The following is a 12,344-nucleotide window of genomic DNA, read 5'->3' as shown; positions in this document are numbered from 1 at the left end:
GGGGTTAGGATTTCATCCTAAGTACATAAAATATGTATGCACTTTAACAGAATTTGACACACTTACTGCTTAAATCATGTGTAAATCTAATTTGTTGTTTTGATCTAATATCTTGGTGCATGTCATCCCTGTGATCTTAATTGTTTTATTCAGCGTATGAACAATGGGGAAGGAGTCAGTTTTATGCACATTTTTGAAACTTTTTTTCCATGTATCATATTAGGAGAACATCTGCACATTAATACATTGGTCAGTTCTGTGTGTCTCTTAATTTTAATGTAATGGGGTGTTTGTGGCAGAGTAAATCATCATAAGGAATTGATTTTAGTTCAGTTTACTTGTACAAAACTCACGAAGAAATCTTTGGGATTCATTTAGGTTCCCATTATTTACAAAGTTTTCCATGCGGGCTTTGATGTAATATATTCTCTATGTATTTTATTTACACTCTTCCAACATTTGTAAATACTTTAAATAGCAGCCATTGAAAATAAGCATTTTTAAAGAACTATGACTTAATTTTGAGTGGTAATCTATATCTAGTCATTGCCTGGTAAAACCAGTTTATTTCTACCACAAAACAAATACATGAGTTGCACAACGTTACACAATATCTGGCTAAAGAATAACTGAAGCATTGCTCAGTGTCTCTCTAATGCTTTAATCAACTCAAGATATTGATGGTTAATCTGTAGTTAAATTACTGCATCTGAATCTGATCTCTGGAAATCAGAAGGGGATTTGCCATGCAGAGAAGTGGGAAAATGTAGCTATTTATTGGCACAGTATGATTTCCTGGCAGTGGAATTTCATTTTCTATAGCCTTATTGTTCTCTGAATAAGCCTTTATATCCATGGGGATGGGGAAGGAGTGCACATATAAACCGATTATAACATATAATGCATTGTAGGCTTGAACATACTAAAATAGACACCTGGGAAAACATTAACTTGTGTTATTTATCTAGTGTGTTTATATCTTAGTTGAGAAGCAATAGGTGCAACACTGAAGGTAGAAGATAGCAGTCAGAGAGGTGTAAAAAAAACCAGCCCAACAATTCTGAGAAGCCAGAGAATCCCATTCAAAGATTAGTTGAGTATAAATAGAGCCTTTCATTTAGAAAGGCAGCAAGAATGCTCTGCAGTTTTTGCTCCCTTTGCATTTTATTACTTTCCTCCTCCTTGGTCTCCTGGAGGTTGTGTAAGACTGCATTAAGGCTGTTTATCCCACAGCATCATGTGAGGAGGGGGTGGGGGAATGGAGGATATGCTGCCCTCAGGGAATTCATGGAATGTAGTTTACCAGCTAAAAACACCAAGCTATTGCAATATATTAACTTGAGGGCAATTTGGGGAAGGGGGGGAATCTTCTCATCAAGTGCACTCTTATCTGAAATGTACATTTTACAATATCCATTGATCCATGAAAGATAAATGTCTTCACAGACCCATACAGTGTCATTATTGGATTAGGGATCTCAATAGGTCAATATAGATGTTAATGTGTCTTTGATCATGTTGGTTATTGTATCAGCTGGATACAGTTGGTATGCTTAGGGAGGTGGTGATAGATACAGCAACATGGATGATTGTTTTACAAACCAATCTCTAACTCAGTAAGCACACAGCTGCTGCCCATGTCACATCCTCTCCTCAGGTAGCGTTGGATGTGGCCCACAAGGTACAGGTTGAGAACCACTGCAAACCGATTCGTGCTTTTACTGTAAATTGACATTTGCAATATCATAGGATTGCAAGTGGCTTTAGGAAGTAATAAGACAGAAACATAAAAGCAAATTGTTTAGACTCATAGGGTACGTCTAAACTACATGGCTCCGTCGACGGAGCCATGTAGATTTGTTGTTTTGGCAAAGGGAAATGAAGCGGCGATTTAAATAATCGCGGCTTCATTTAAATTTACATGGCTGCCGCACTGAGCCGACAAACAGCTGATCAGCTGTTTGTCCGCTCAGCGCGCTAGTCTGGATGCTCCCCTGCTGACATCAAAGCCCTTTGTCGGCAGCCCACGAGGAACCTCATTCCACGAGGAATAACGGGGCTGCCGACAAAGGGCTTTGATGTCGGCAGGGGAGCATCCAGACTAGCGCACGGAGCGGACAAACAGCTGATCAGCTGTTTGTCGGCTCAGCGCGGCAGCCATGTAAATTTAAATGAAGCCGCGATCATTTAAATCGCGGCTTCATTTGCCTTTGCCTATGTGTCTAATCTACATGCCTCTGACGACAGAGGCATGTAGTCTAGACACAGCCATAGTGTTTAAATAGTAATGTGTGAATTGTTTTTGTGGCATGTACTCTGCCTAGAGCAATGAATTTATGTGGTCTTACATCTAAGAAACACTTAGTCCAATATAAACCGAAGGCTGCATTTACAGTGTACGGTCCTTAGTGTAGTTGTATCTTCAGGAAAGAGGATGCATAAAACAGATGGTGATTTTAACTTTCGAGAATCTTTGTAGTCACTGAACCGTATTGAGCATATTTTATTTTTTTTAATGCAGTCTCCAAGAAGAATATTTTCTTCATATTGGGAGTAACAGATGCTGCTGTTTTTCTAAATAGTTTTGCTCACACTAAAGCAGGGGAAACTTGATTCTCATTCAATCAAAGACTTTGAAAGAAGGGAGAGGGAGGGGATTTTCACTCTATTCTTATCTTTGGCCACTGATGGAATTTGGAAATGCCTATAAAACGTAAATCATTCTAGATGAATGAGACATTCCTAATTTTTGATGTCTGTAGAATGAGGGATGGTTCTGTTTCCTTATTCCCTTTTTCGAGCTTGCATTCACTTTTTGCTGTTTTTCCTTCCTAAGAAAATTTGCACGTGTTTTGCTTGAACTTCAATTTGCAGATAATTTGCACTTTTTTCTTTGCTTTGTTGCCATATTTCTGATTGCTTTTTTTTTCTTTCTGCTTCCTTTTCTTTTGTTCGCATTGTCATCTACAGCCAGGCTATATAAGAGATTTGGTAAGTGACAGTAAAAATAAATGTAAAATAGTTTAAATCCTTTTACATGGAGTGTAGTCCTAAAAACAGAACACTTAGAGGAACATAACTTTCAGTTTTAATGATGATCCCCGGTGATTTTATGCTGTTAGCATAAGAATCCTTTATACTAGAAATATACATTTCAGGAGTTGATTCTCTCATTGTGCATTGAATGGTGTCCAAATCATTTGCATCTAGATTCATGTCTGGTATATAAAAGTAATACCCCAAAACTGTATAGTGGTGCTCAGGTAAAAGCAGTTCCATATTTATCCTTTAATTAACCATAGCAAGAATGGCAGCTATTTTCTGTGACATACTCCATTTCGTGTCTGATAGTGTATGACATAGCGACTCCATTTCGTGTCTGATAGTGTATGACATAGCGCTGCAGTTGAGAACCTGCAGAACATCTGTCTGAGTGTAATTGACCTATGAAAATTCCCAACGGGGAGACCTAATATTTTATGCAGGGTGGTGTGCGTAGGGGGTTGTTGGTTTTCTTGGGGGGGGGAGGGGTAGAGTGGGAAGAGGAGAGAGTATACCATCTCAAGCATACAATGGTAGCCTGAAGACTGTCTAATTACATTCAGATCACAGCGAGGATATTGGAGGCCCATCAGAATGTAGCTCAGATGAGTCTAATTGAAGCCAAGATGCGATTTATTCAAGCTTGGCAGTCTCTACCGGAATTTGGCATCACACACTTTATTGCAAGGTCAGTGGTTTTGTTAAGTAGTAAGGTAAAAATTCATGTATGACCATGTGGATTATTGTCTTTTTTATGTAAAGCTACCATGAGAGATTCATAGCTGGGAATAGAATGTCAATTGCCATTTTAAAAGTTAACCAGTTAAACACTACGTATAACCAGTTAACCCTGGAGCAGCCTTTGCTGGCAGCACGGCGGGCCTAGCTGAGCTGGAGCAGCCCATGGCGGGCTCAGATGCGGGCGCTGTTTCGGCCAGGCCGGGCCTCCAGTTAACCCTTCACAATCCTAGTTGAGAACACTATAGATGAGACAGAAATAACTTCTGTAGAATGCTCCAGTTTGTATAATTATGACTTCACACACAATTATTTGCATGCAAAACTTAGAATTCTATTTAAACATCGTCAGAAGAATTTTAAGCTATTTCTGCATTTATCGATCCTCTCTATAGCTCTGAAGTAATACGTTGCATCAGCACTTGCAAGAAAAATGTAAATTACATTGGTTCAGCTGGTTTTATGAGTCTTTTCAATAGCTGAACATAGAACATTTCTGCATAGGTATAAGCTTTTACCTTTCATATACCCAAATGTCACAGATTCCAAGGAGGCAAGAAAGAAGAGCTGATTGGAATCGCCTATAACAGACTGATAAGAATGGATGCAAGCACAGGAGATGCAATTAAAACATGGCGATTCAGCAACATGAAACAGTGGAATGTGAACTGGGAAATAAAAATGGTAAGACCACATCTACAGAGCTGGGGAGATGGTTTTATTTGCCCAAGTGTCCATTGTAAGGCATCTTTTTTATAAAAACTACATGTGACTTATAAGAACACACATAGCCTCAGGGGTTCTCCTGATTTTGTTGTATGGGACACTGCTTGGTTTCATAAACTATTTCTCTTTCTCTCATTTAAGTCCAAGATTTCTGTTTAAACTACTTCTATTTTGTGTAATATTTTTTTAGTACAATTCAGTCTTTTGAGAGCTAATTCATTTATAACATCTTAAAGAGGGTTTCATATGCTATAAGGAATCTAATTAAGATTATACCACTTAATTGGAAATAACAGTCTCACATATTCCCCAGGTGGACTTGGTGATTGTATAGATTGGGTGGCTGTGTGTCTTGGTAATCTAATAAAGTTTTCTGATTTATTTTTTTATTTACCCTATATTTAGGAAGATGTTGTTTGGCTCTATTTGTATAATCAATGTTTACTATTTGGGAACCACTCAGTGAAAAGTCTCCTTTTGACTTCACCGGGAAAATCTTTAAAAACTAGTTGGTAACCCCTTTTTTTTTAATTTTTCTTTGCTAAGCCCCAGGTAGATCCTTATTACAAAGCAGATGTTTCCAGTCTGTGTGCAAATACGCAGTCCAAGATACCTGGGCAAAATCAAACTTCTGGGCTAAGAGAGTAATATTGTTCTGCTTACCACATACAGTTTAAATGATCCAGGTTTTGTTTTGTTGATTTAGTCTTCACTTTTTTATTTGCAACCCAACTTAGAGTTTTGTGCAACTAATGGCTGTCAGCATAAGATGCTGTTGGTAGGGATGTGAACAACTAGTCGCTTCTCCTTCCCCCCCCCTTTGCTTCCTCTATCAGAAAGAGGCAACAAGTGGGGGAGGGGAGGAGAGTGTGCTTCAAAGTGGCAGTGCCGCATGGAGCCCGGGGCCAGACCTGGGGCTCCACATGGTACCGCCACTTGGAAACGCCATGTGCAGCCCAGGGCCAGCTGGGTAGTCAGCAGCTGGCACGGGCTGTATGTGGCATTTCAAAGCATCCGTGCCATGTGGAGCTCAGGGTCTGCCGCTTTGAAACGCCACGGGGAGCACAGAGCCAGCAGGGGACTGCATGAGTTCCCCATTGGCCCCATACTCTCCACAGCGCTTTTGCCTTTGAAGTGTAGCAACAGCCCTGGGGCGTTTCTATACTTCAAAGGCGGAGGCGCCTTTATCGACTAATCGATTAGTCCATGCAAACTGCATCAACTATTCGATTAGCCAGTTCATCTAAATTTAACATCCCTAGCTGTTGGGTAAATATTGAGCTGATCCTCTAGCCAGCTTTAACTCGTAAATGTATAAATTCCCACCAGCACTTTGCAGGTGCGATGCAGATATAAAACTTCCCACTGTAGAAGATTATTTGAAGGTCACATGCCTTTGAAAACCCAAGCACAATTAGAGGCTGAGAACTGAAAATTAGGGCTGTTGATTAATCACAGTTTAATTACGTTGTTAAAGAATAAAATAACAATTGAAAACTATTAAATACTTTGTCTGTTTTTCTACCTTTTCAAATGTACCCGTTTCAAATACAACGCAAAATACAAAGTGTACACTGCTCACTTTATTTTTGTGTATAGATATTTGCACTGAGAAAATTATAAACAAAAAAATAGTATTTTTCAGTTTATTTCATTCAAGTATTGTCATGCAATTGTAATGCTGACAGGCGGAACTGAACCTGGGACCCCTGGTGCTTAATGCATGAGCCTCTACCACATGAGCTAAAAGCCAGCTGGCTCGCAACTGAGGGTATGTCTAGACTACATGCCTCTGTCGTCAGAGGCATGTAGATTAGGCTACCCGACATAGTAAAATGAAGCGGCAATTTAAATAATCACCGCTTCATTTAAATTTACATGGCTGCCACGCTGAGCCGACAAACAGCTGATCAGCTGTTTGTTGGCTCAGCGAGATAGTCTGGACGCGCGGGTGGCGACATCAAAGGTATTTGTCGACCACCCAGGTAAACCTAATCCCTGATCAGCTGTTTGTCGGCTCAGCGCGGGAGCCATGTAAATTTAAATGAAGCGGCGATTATTTAAATCACCGCTTCATTTTACTATGTCAGGTAGCCTAATCTACATGCCTCTGGCGACAGAGGCATGTAGTCTAGACGTACCCTGAGACTGTAAAGCAAACTCATTCTTCCTCTCTGTCAGAAGTCTCAGTGCCACTAGATGGGACAGCACACCACACTCACTAGGTGTGTGGGTTACACAGTCTCTTTATTGTGAAAGTGCAATTTACAAATGTAGATTTTTTTTTGTTACATAACTGCAGTCAAAACCAAAACCAGGCAAAACTTTAGCACCTACAAGTCCATTCAGTCCAACTTATTGTTCTGCCAGTCACTAAGACAAGTTTTTTACATTTTCTGTTTTATTTTTAAATGACATTATATTTTGTGCATAATTCTACATTTGTAAGAGATTGCACAACAGTACTTGTATTAAGTGATCTGAAAAATGCTATTTTGTTTTTACAGTGCAAATATTTGTAATAAAACTAAATATAAAAGCAAGCACTGTACACTGTATTTTACATTATAATTGAAACCAATGTATTTGAAAATGTAGAAAACTTTCAAATACTTAAAATAGTATTCTGTTATTTAACTGCATGATGAATTGCAAGATTGATCATGAGTTTTTTAATTGCTTGACACACCTACTCAAAGTATGTTCCAGTAGCTTTTTAATTTTGGGGAAGTTTGTATTTTTTTATCCAGTTCTTTGAGTCTCAGTATTCCAGAATGTTCAGACCAGATGCTTTGCAAGGAACGTGTTGGCTTCACTTATCTCAGAGTTTGTCTGGTGTGGGCTAACCTCAGTACTGGCATCAAGAGTTAATAAGTAATATATCACTGAAAGCAGATTTTTCTGAAAACTCAAATGAGAAACTTCTAACAGAGCCACAATAGACTTCTTGGGAAACTAGTAAATGGATTGGGGGGAATTCTATCCCCTAATAGTCCTTTATCCAACATTTTCTCTCTTCAGAAAATAAACACAGAAGATTAAATATGAAACTTCAAACAGTTGTTTGCTACAAGGGAGATTTATTCTGTCAGGGTAAAGAAAGTTGGTTTAATTTACTTTGACCATCTTGTTTATCCTAATCCAGTGTGTTTTGCACTATAGGTTACCGTAGAGTTTGCAGATGATGTAAGGGTGTCCTTCATTTGTACAGAAGTGGATTGCAAAGTGGTTCATGAATTCATTGGTGGCTACATCTTCTTGTCAACGCGAGCAAAAGATCAGAATGAAAGTTTAGATGAAGAGATGTTCTACAAACTTACCAGTGGTTGGGTGTGAGTTTGATGAACTATATACTGAAAGAAACCCCATGGCCATATTAATATTTAACTTTAAAAGCTGTTATTTGAAATATGCTGCTTAATAAAGTAAGCTTGAAATGTATCTTTTTTTTATCATGGAAATTTTTGCATTACCAGACCAGTTAATGTATGTGCACTAATGAGCACTTCCGTTAATCTGCTATGACGAGGCAGTGTGTGGGCTACATAATGTAGCAAATTCTGCCTTTGGTCTGTAGACACGAGACCCAACAGGCAGGTCACAATCAGATTTGACTGACGTAAGCTAACCAAATTATAAAGAGAACTCTAAGCCATCTACTATAAAGCTATCCAGGGCTTAAACTATATGAAGTCTATTTATCATGTTTAATGCATGTTCTTTTTGTTCGTTTTTTTTATACTGTAAATTTGACCTCATTTTTTTGAAATCCTCCTTTCTTTGGGTAGAATTTTGATCTCTATTTTTACACTACATGAATCAGAACAATTGCAAATGCCTGATGTTATTTTGAAGATAGTTTTTTGGGGCCTTGAAGAACAGTCCTCTGTTAGTCTGTTTTAGTTAGTCTATTTGTTAGCTTTCCTTTTGATAATCACTTATATTGTCCTTTTGTTTTATTTTACACCGTATTGTATTACAACACTTTTAGTATTCACCAGCATATTCACTGTCTGCCTATGATATGCAAATTTTTTCATTACAATATGAAGTAAAGGTCTATGAAGTATAGGTTTTGTGTAACTTATGTAAAAACACAAATTTTATAAAATTGTACAGTTTTTTTAACTAGTCTCACAAACCAACTAGAATATTGCATAGATCTAGTGTATCAGCATTAACTAGATAGTGCTTTTAAAAGATATGGATAGCAATTTAAGGGGGGAAATTGCCATACAATACATTTTTATCTAAGTTAAGTCTGACTTAATTGTTGTGCCACAATGTCCTTATTAACTCTAATGCCTGGGGTCAAGATGTCCCCGTATGTTGCACCAATGCAGAATTAACACTAATAATAAGGGAGCTCCTGCCCCACCCAATGCCAAGGAATAACCAGTATTGTGCTCAGATAGTCTGTGGTTTAAAGACTATGTATAAATGCATTTTATTTTAAATAAAAGCTAACCCTTTTATTTAAGGTTTTGTTTCCACTTCTCATTCCTGTGCTTTGTGTAGTGTAATCTTAATTTCAGACCATACTTATGAAATGTACCAGCACATCCTGTAGGATTTCACGGGTTGTCACTGTAGCCGATATCTTCACAGTTGAATAAGAAATCAGATCTTGTGCTCTGATCCCATCCTAGCCCATAAGCCAAGTGTTATTTGAGTGGGTCAGAAACTAGAAGTGGTAGGTAGCACCCTTCTTCTCCAAACCACTGCTGAACAGATACTGCAGCATGGTATTGGAGGAGAGGGGGGATTTTTGCTGATAGAACGTGGTGGTGTCTTTCAGACGAAATGGATGTCTTTGCTACACTCACGATCAGCTTGTCACTGCTTCAGCGGTCACTCAAGTTGTGTCTCTAATTCAAGTCCCATCCCTAGGACTGGGTGCACAAGGGTGCAGTGAAGTTTGAGCTGGCTGGCCAGTCATAGGATTCAGCCTAAAACCCGAGTCAGAGTTGGTGAGTTGTGCTAATGCAACCTATCTGTAGGTGGCTAGCTCCATTCAAATGCCACTGATCCTCCAGTGCCTTCCTGCAGTTCTCCTGTGTGACAGGCACAGACGAGTCCTCCCACAACTTATTGGCCAACAATTCACAGGGTCGCAGCTTCCACAAACAACCATGGGGTATGTCCCTAAAAGGCCTAACATCACAAATGGGTGGGTACCGCACCAGCGTGGATACAGCAGCTCTAGTGTTATTTCCCACTGCAGCCACACACTCAAGTTCGGAGCGACTCCGGTGCAGAGAACGGCGTTAACTCTGGAGCGAAGACGTACCCTGAGGATCCTGCAGCATCAGCCAATGGGTTATGTGTGTGAACCCCACCGTGCCACCTCCCTAAATACCCCCTGCACTTCCCTTGGGCTGTCGTGGTCTTTTCTGGTCTTACATGGACACGTTGCATTGCTGCATGAGGTGACGGAGCTGCTGCATTTCAGAGAGTCACCACTGATCCTTGAAAACCGCTGATCCATGCTTTGTGAGTGTTCATTATAGTTTGTGACGTGCTAGAGCTCTCAGTTCCTGCCTGCTGCTATGTTTACAGCCACCAAAGGCTTACAACACTATTCAGACACCCACCGCACCCTACCCCAGCAAATACCAGACCTTCTGCCCGAAACTCCCAGTTCTGGTGGCTGCTGCTGCTTTCCTCCTCCCAGGCTCCCTGGCAGCCCCCAGTAAAGAGGCTGAACTGGAAACCATGTGCAATACCCAACCTCTCCACAAGCACAGGCAGCCAGAGTGGAAGAGCCCTAGAAAGATGAAGGATCTGGGGGTGAGCGTGGATCACAAATTAAATACAACTCAATCGTGTGGCACAGCTGCAAAAAAAGGACTAATATTTGGGGGTGTATTAGCAGGAGCGTTCTATGTCTTTCCAACCTGTGTGTGCCATGCCACGTGCACAACCGTCGAAGACTTTTCCCTAGTGGTACCTGCCAGGTCAGCTCTGGCGCCCCCTGTGGTGACTCCTTGCGGCGGCATATATCTATATACCCCTCGCAACCAAACTCCCACTTCAGTTCCCTCTGTCTGCCAGTGTGACAGTCAGTGGAGCATCTCACTTCTTGCTGCGCGAGTAGTCAGCCCCGAGCATGGCACAACTCTTTGTTGTGTAGCTTAGCTCTTTGTCTGAAGAGTAGTTCGTTTAGCGGGCATCCTTCTTCTTCCTGTTCATGCTCTTGGAGCGTGCAGCGACCCAGGGTTTGGCAAGCATATGCCCAGAGGATACTCACGCTGCCTGTTCGAGGTGTCTCCGAAGGGGGGGTCACCTGCCAGATGAACCCTCTGCAGATGCTGCACTTTAAGCTGCAAATTAAAGAGACGAGGAGTCCTGTGGTACCTTAGAGACGAACTGAAGTGTAGTCTCTAAGGTGCCACAGGACTCCTCGCCGCTTTGCAGATTCAGACTAACACGGCGACCCCTCTGAAATTAGAGAGGGACCAATGGCTTAAACTGATCCTCATGGAGTTGGCGCTTAGGCCTCAGACAGCCACTCCCGATGCCGTCGGTACGCGGCCTCGGTGCATGAGACTTCAGCACCTCCCCCTGAAGAGCGTAATTGGCACCGTTCCCTGGCACGGAAGATGGGCTCATCCTCCCAGCACTGGTCCCATTCCCTGGTGCCGTGCAAGAAGAGGACGGACCAGAGCCGATGCTCTTTCAGGAGGTCTAGTGAGGCCCCAGAGTTGGCCCACACTGTGCCCAACCTACCAGAGCCGAGTGCTTCAGCCCCAGCACCATTGACTACAGTCCTATGGGCAGGTCCGTTGCGTTTGGTGTCAGTGGAAGAGAACTTCAACTTTCCCTCCGCGCTGGACATGTTTGAGGCTGGGTGGAACCTCACTGAATTGACGGCGACGGCCTCGTTCAAAGCACCTGCCCTCGATGGCACCTGCAGCACTGGCGGCTCCAGCCTCAGTGGCGCTGGTGAGACGGCCATTTGCACCCTTGTTTCTGGCTCTAGTGGCTTTGGCACATGCGCCTTAACTGGCACCTCAGGCACCAGCTCCGCCTCCGCACTGACTATGGCTCTGCCACCTGTCCTGGCACCAGAGACATCTTCAGCACCACGGCACTGTGGGAACCCCACAGCCATAAGTGTCCCCGCCAGTTCACCCCGGTACCCATCAAGGGTCCCTCTTAATCAACCCAACCAGGGCTGAGGGCTCCACGCACGAGGGTGTCTGGCTGGGAAAGAGACATTTCTCCCTTAGCGACAGCTCCCTGCGGAGGACAGAGCAGCGAGTCTCTCCCGGCCAGTCCGCTGTCCTCCGCAGGAAGCTGCTGGTGTCGCTGAGGAAGAAATGCCCCTCCCCAAGCGTGGAGCCCTGGGCCCCTGGTTGGGCGGGGCTCATTAAGCATCTGCGGCGCGGTGCTGCTGCATAGCTTAGAACAGGGGCGGGCAATAATGTTTTGCCCACCGGAAGGGGCGGGGCCAGGATTCAAATAGATGGGGAAGCCCCTCCCCCCAATGGCTCCTCCTAGGCACCCATGGCCCTGGCAGTGAGAGGAGACTTCGCATGCACCCCCACCCCCAGGCCAATTAGAGTCTGGGGGCGGGTGAGCATGCAAACTCCTCTCCCCCCGCCCTTCCAGGAGCATGTGGAACTTCTAAGTGGGGCCAGGGCAGAGGAAACTTCACACACTCCCCTCGCCCCCAGGTCCTAATGGGGGTTTCCACGGGCCAGATCAACCCGATTGATGGGTCGGATCCGGCCCACGGAGGCTCTTCTGCTTACCCCTGGCTTAGAGAAAACCTTGGTACTGATCTTCGGCACCGTCTGGGTCGGCTCCACCGGGCTGGCATCATGCCCGAGGTT

At 42.8% G+C, this 12,344-nt stretch overlaps 1 protein-coding gene across 7 annotated transcripts in view; it reads left to right on the top strand.

Annotated features, from left to right (window-relative positions):
* The window catches only part of FERMT2 (FERM domain containing kindlin 2), a 123,838-nt gene extending 114,852 nt beyond the window's left edge, over nt 1-8,986 (top strand). For 5 of the 7 annotated variants that reach the window (XM_006116318.5, XM_075926218.2, XM_025181329.3 and 2 more), the window contains 4 exons: nt 2,971-2,991; nt 3,606-3,730; nt 4,323-4,464; nt 7,669-8,986. In XM_006116318.5, coding sequence (XP_006116380.2) covers nt 2,971-2,991; nt 3,606-3,730; nt 4,323-4,464; nt 7,669-7,842 — 462 coding nt within the window. In that variant the 3' untranslated portion in view covers nt 7,843-8,986. The remainder of the gene's footprint in view (nt 1-2,970; nt 2,992-3,605; nt 3,731-4,322; nt 4,465-7,668) is intronic. The other 2 variants (XM_075926217.2, XM_075926214.2) reach the window with 1 other exon arrangement.
* Nucleotides 8,987-12,344: the final 3,358 nt, after the last annotated feature.

This window comes from Pelodiscus sinensis, chromosome 5, assembly GCF_052426305.1.
Source record: "Pelodiscus sinensis isolate ZL-2025 chromosome 5, ASM5242630v1, whole genome shotgun sequence".
In the NCBI taxonomy this organism is placed as follows: domain Eukaryota; kingdom Metazoa; phylum Chordata; order Testudines; family Trionychidae; genus Pelodiscus; species Pelodiscus sinensis.
The sequence above is the reverse complement of the archived record's forward strand: the minus strand, read 5'-3'. Positions and strand labels throughout refer to the sequence as shown.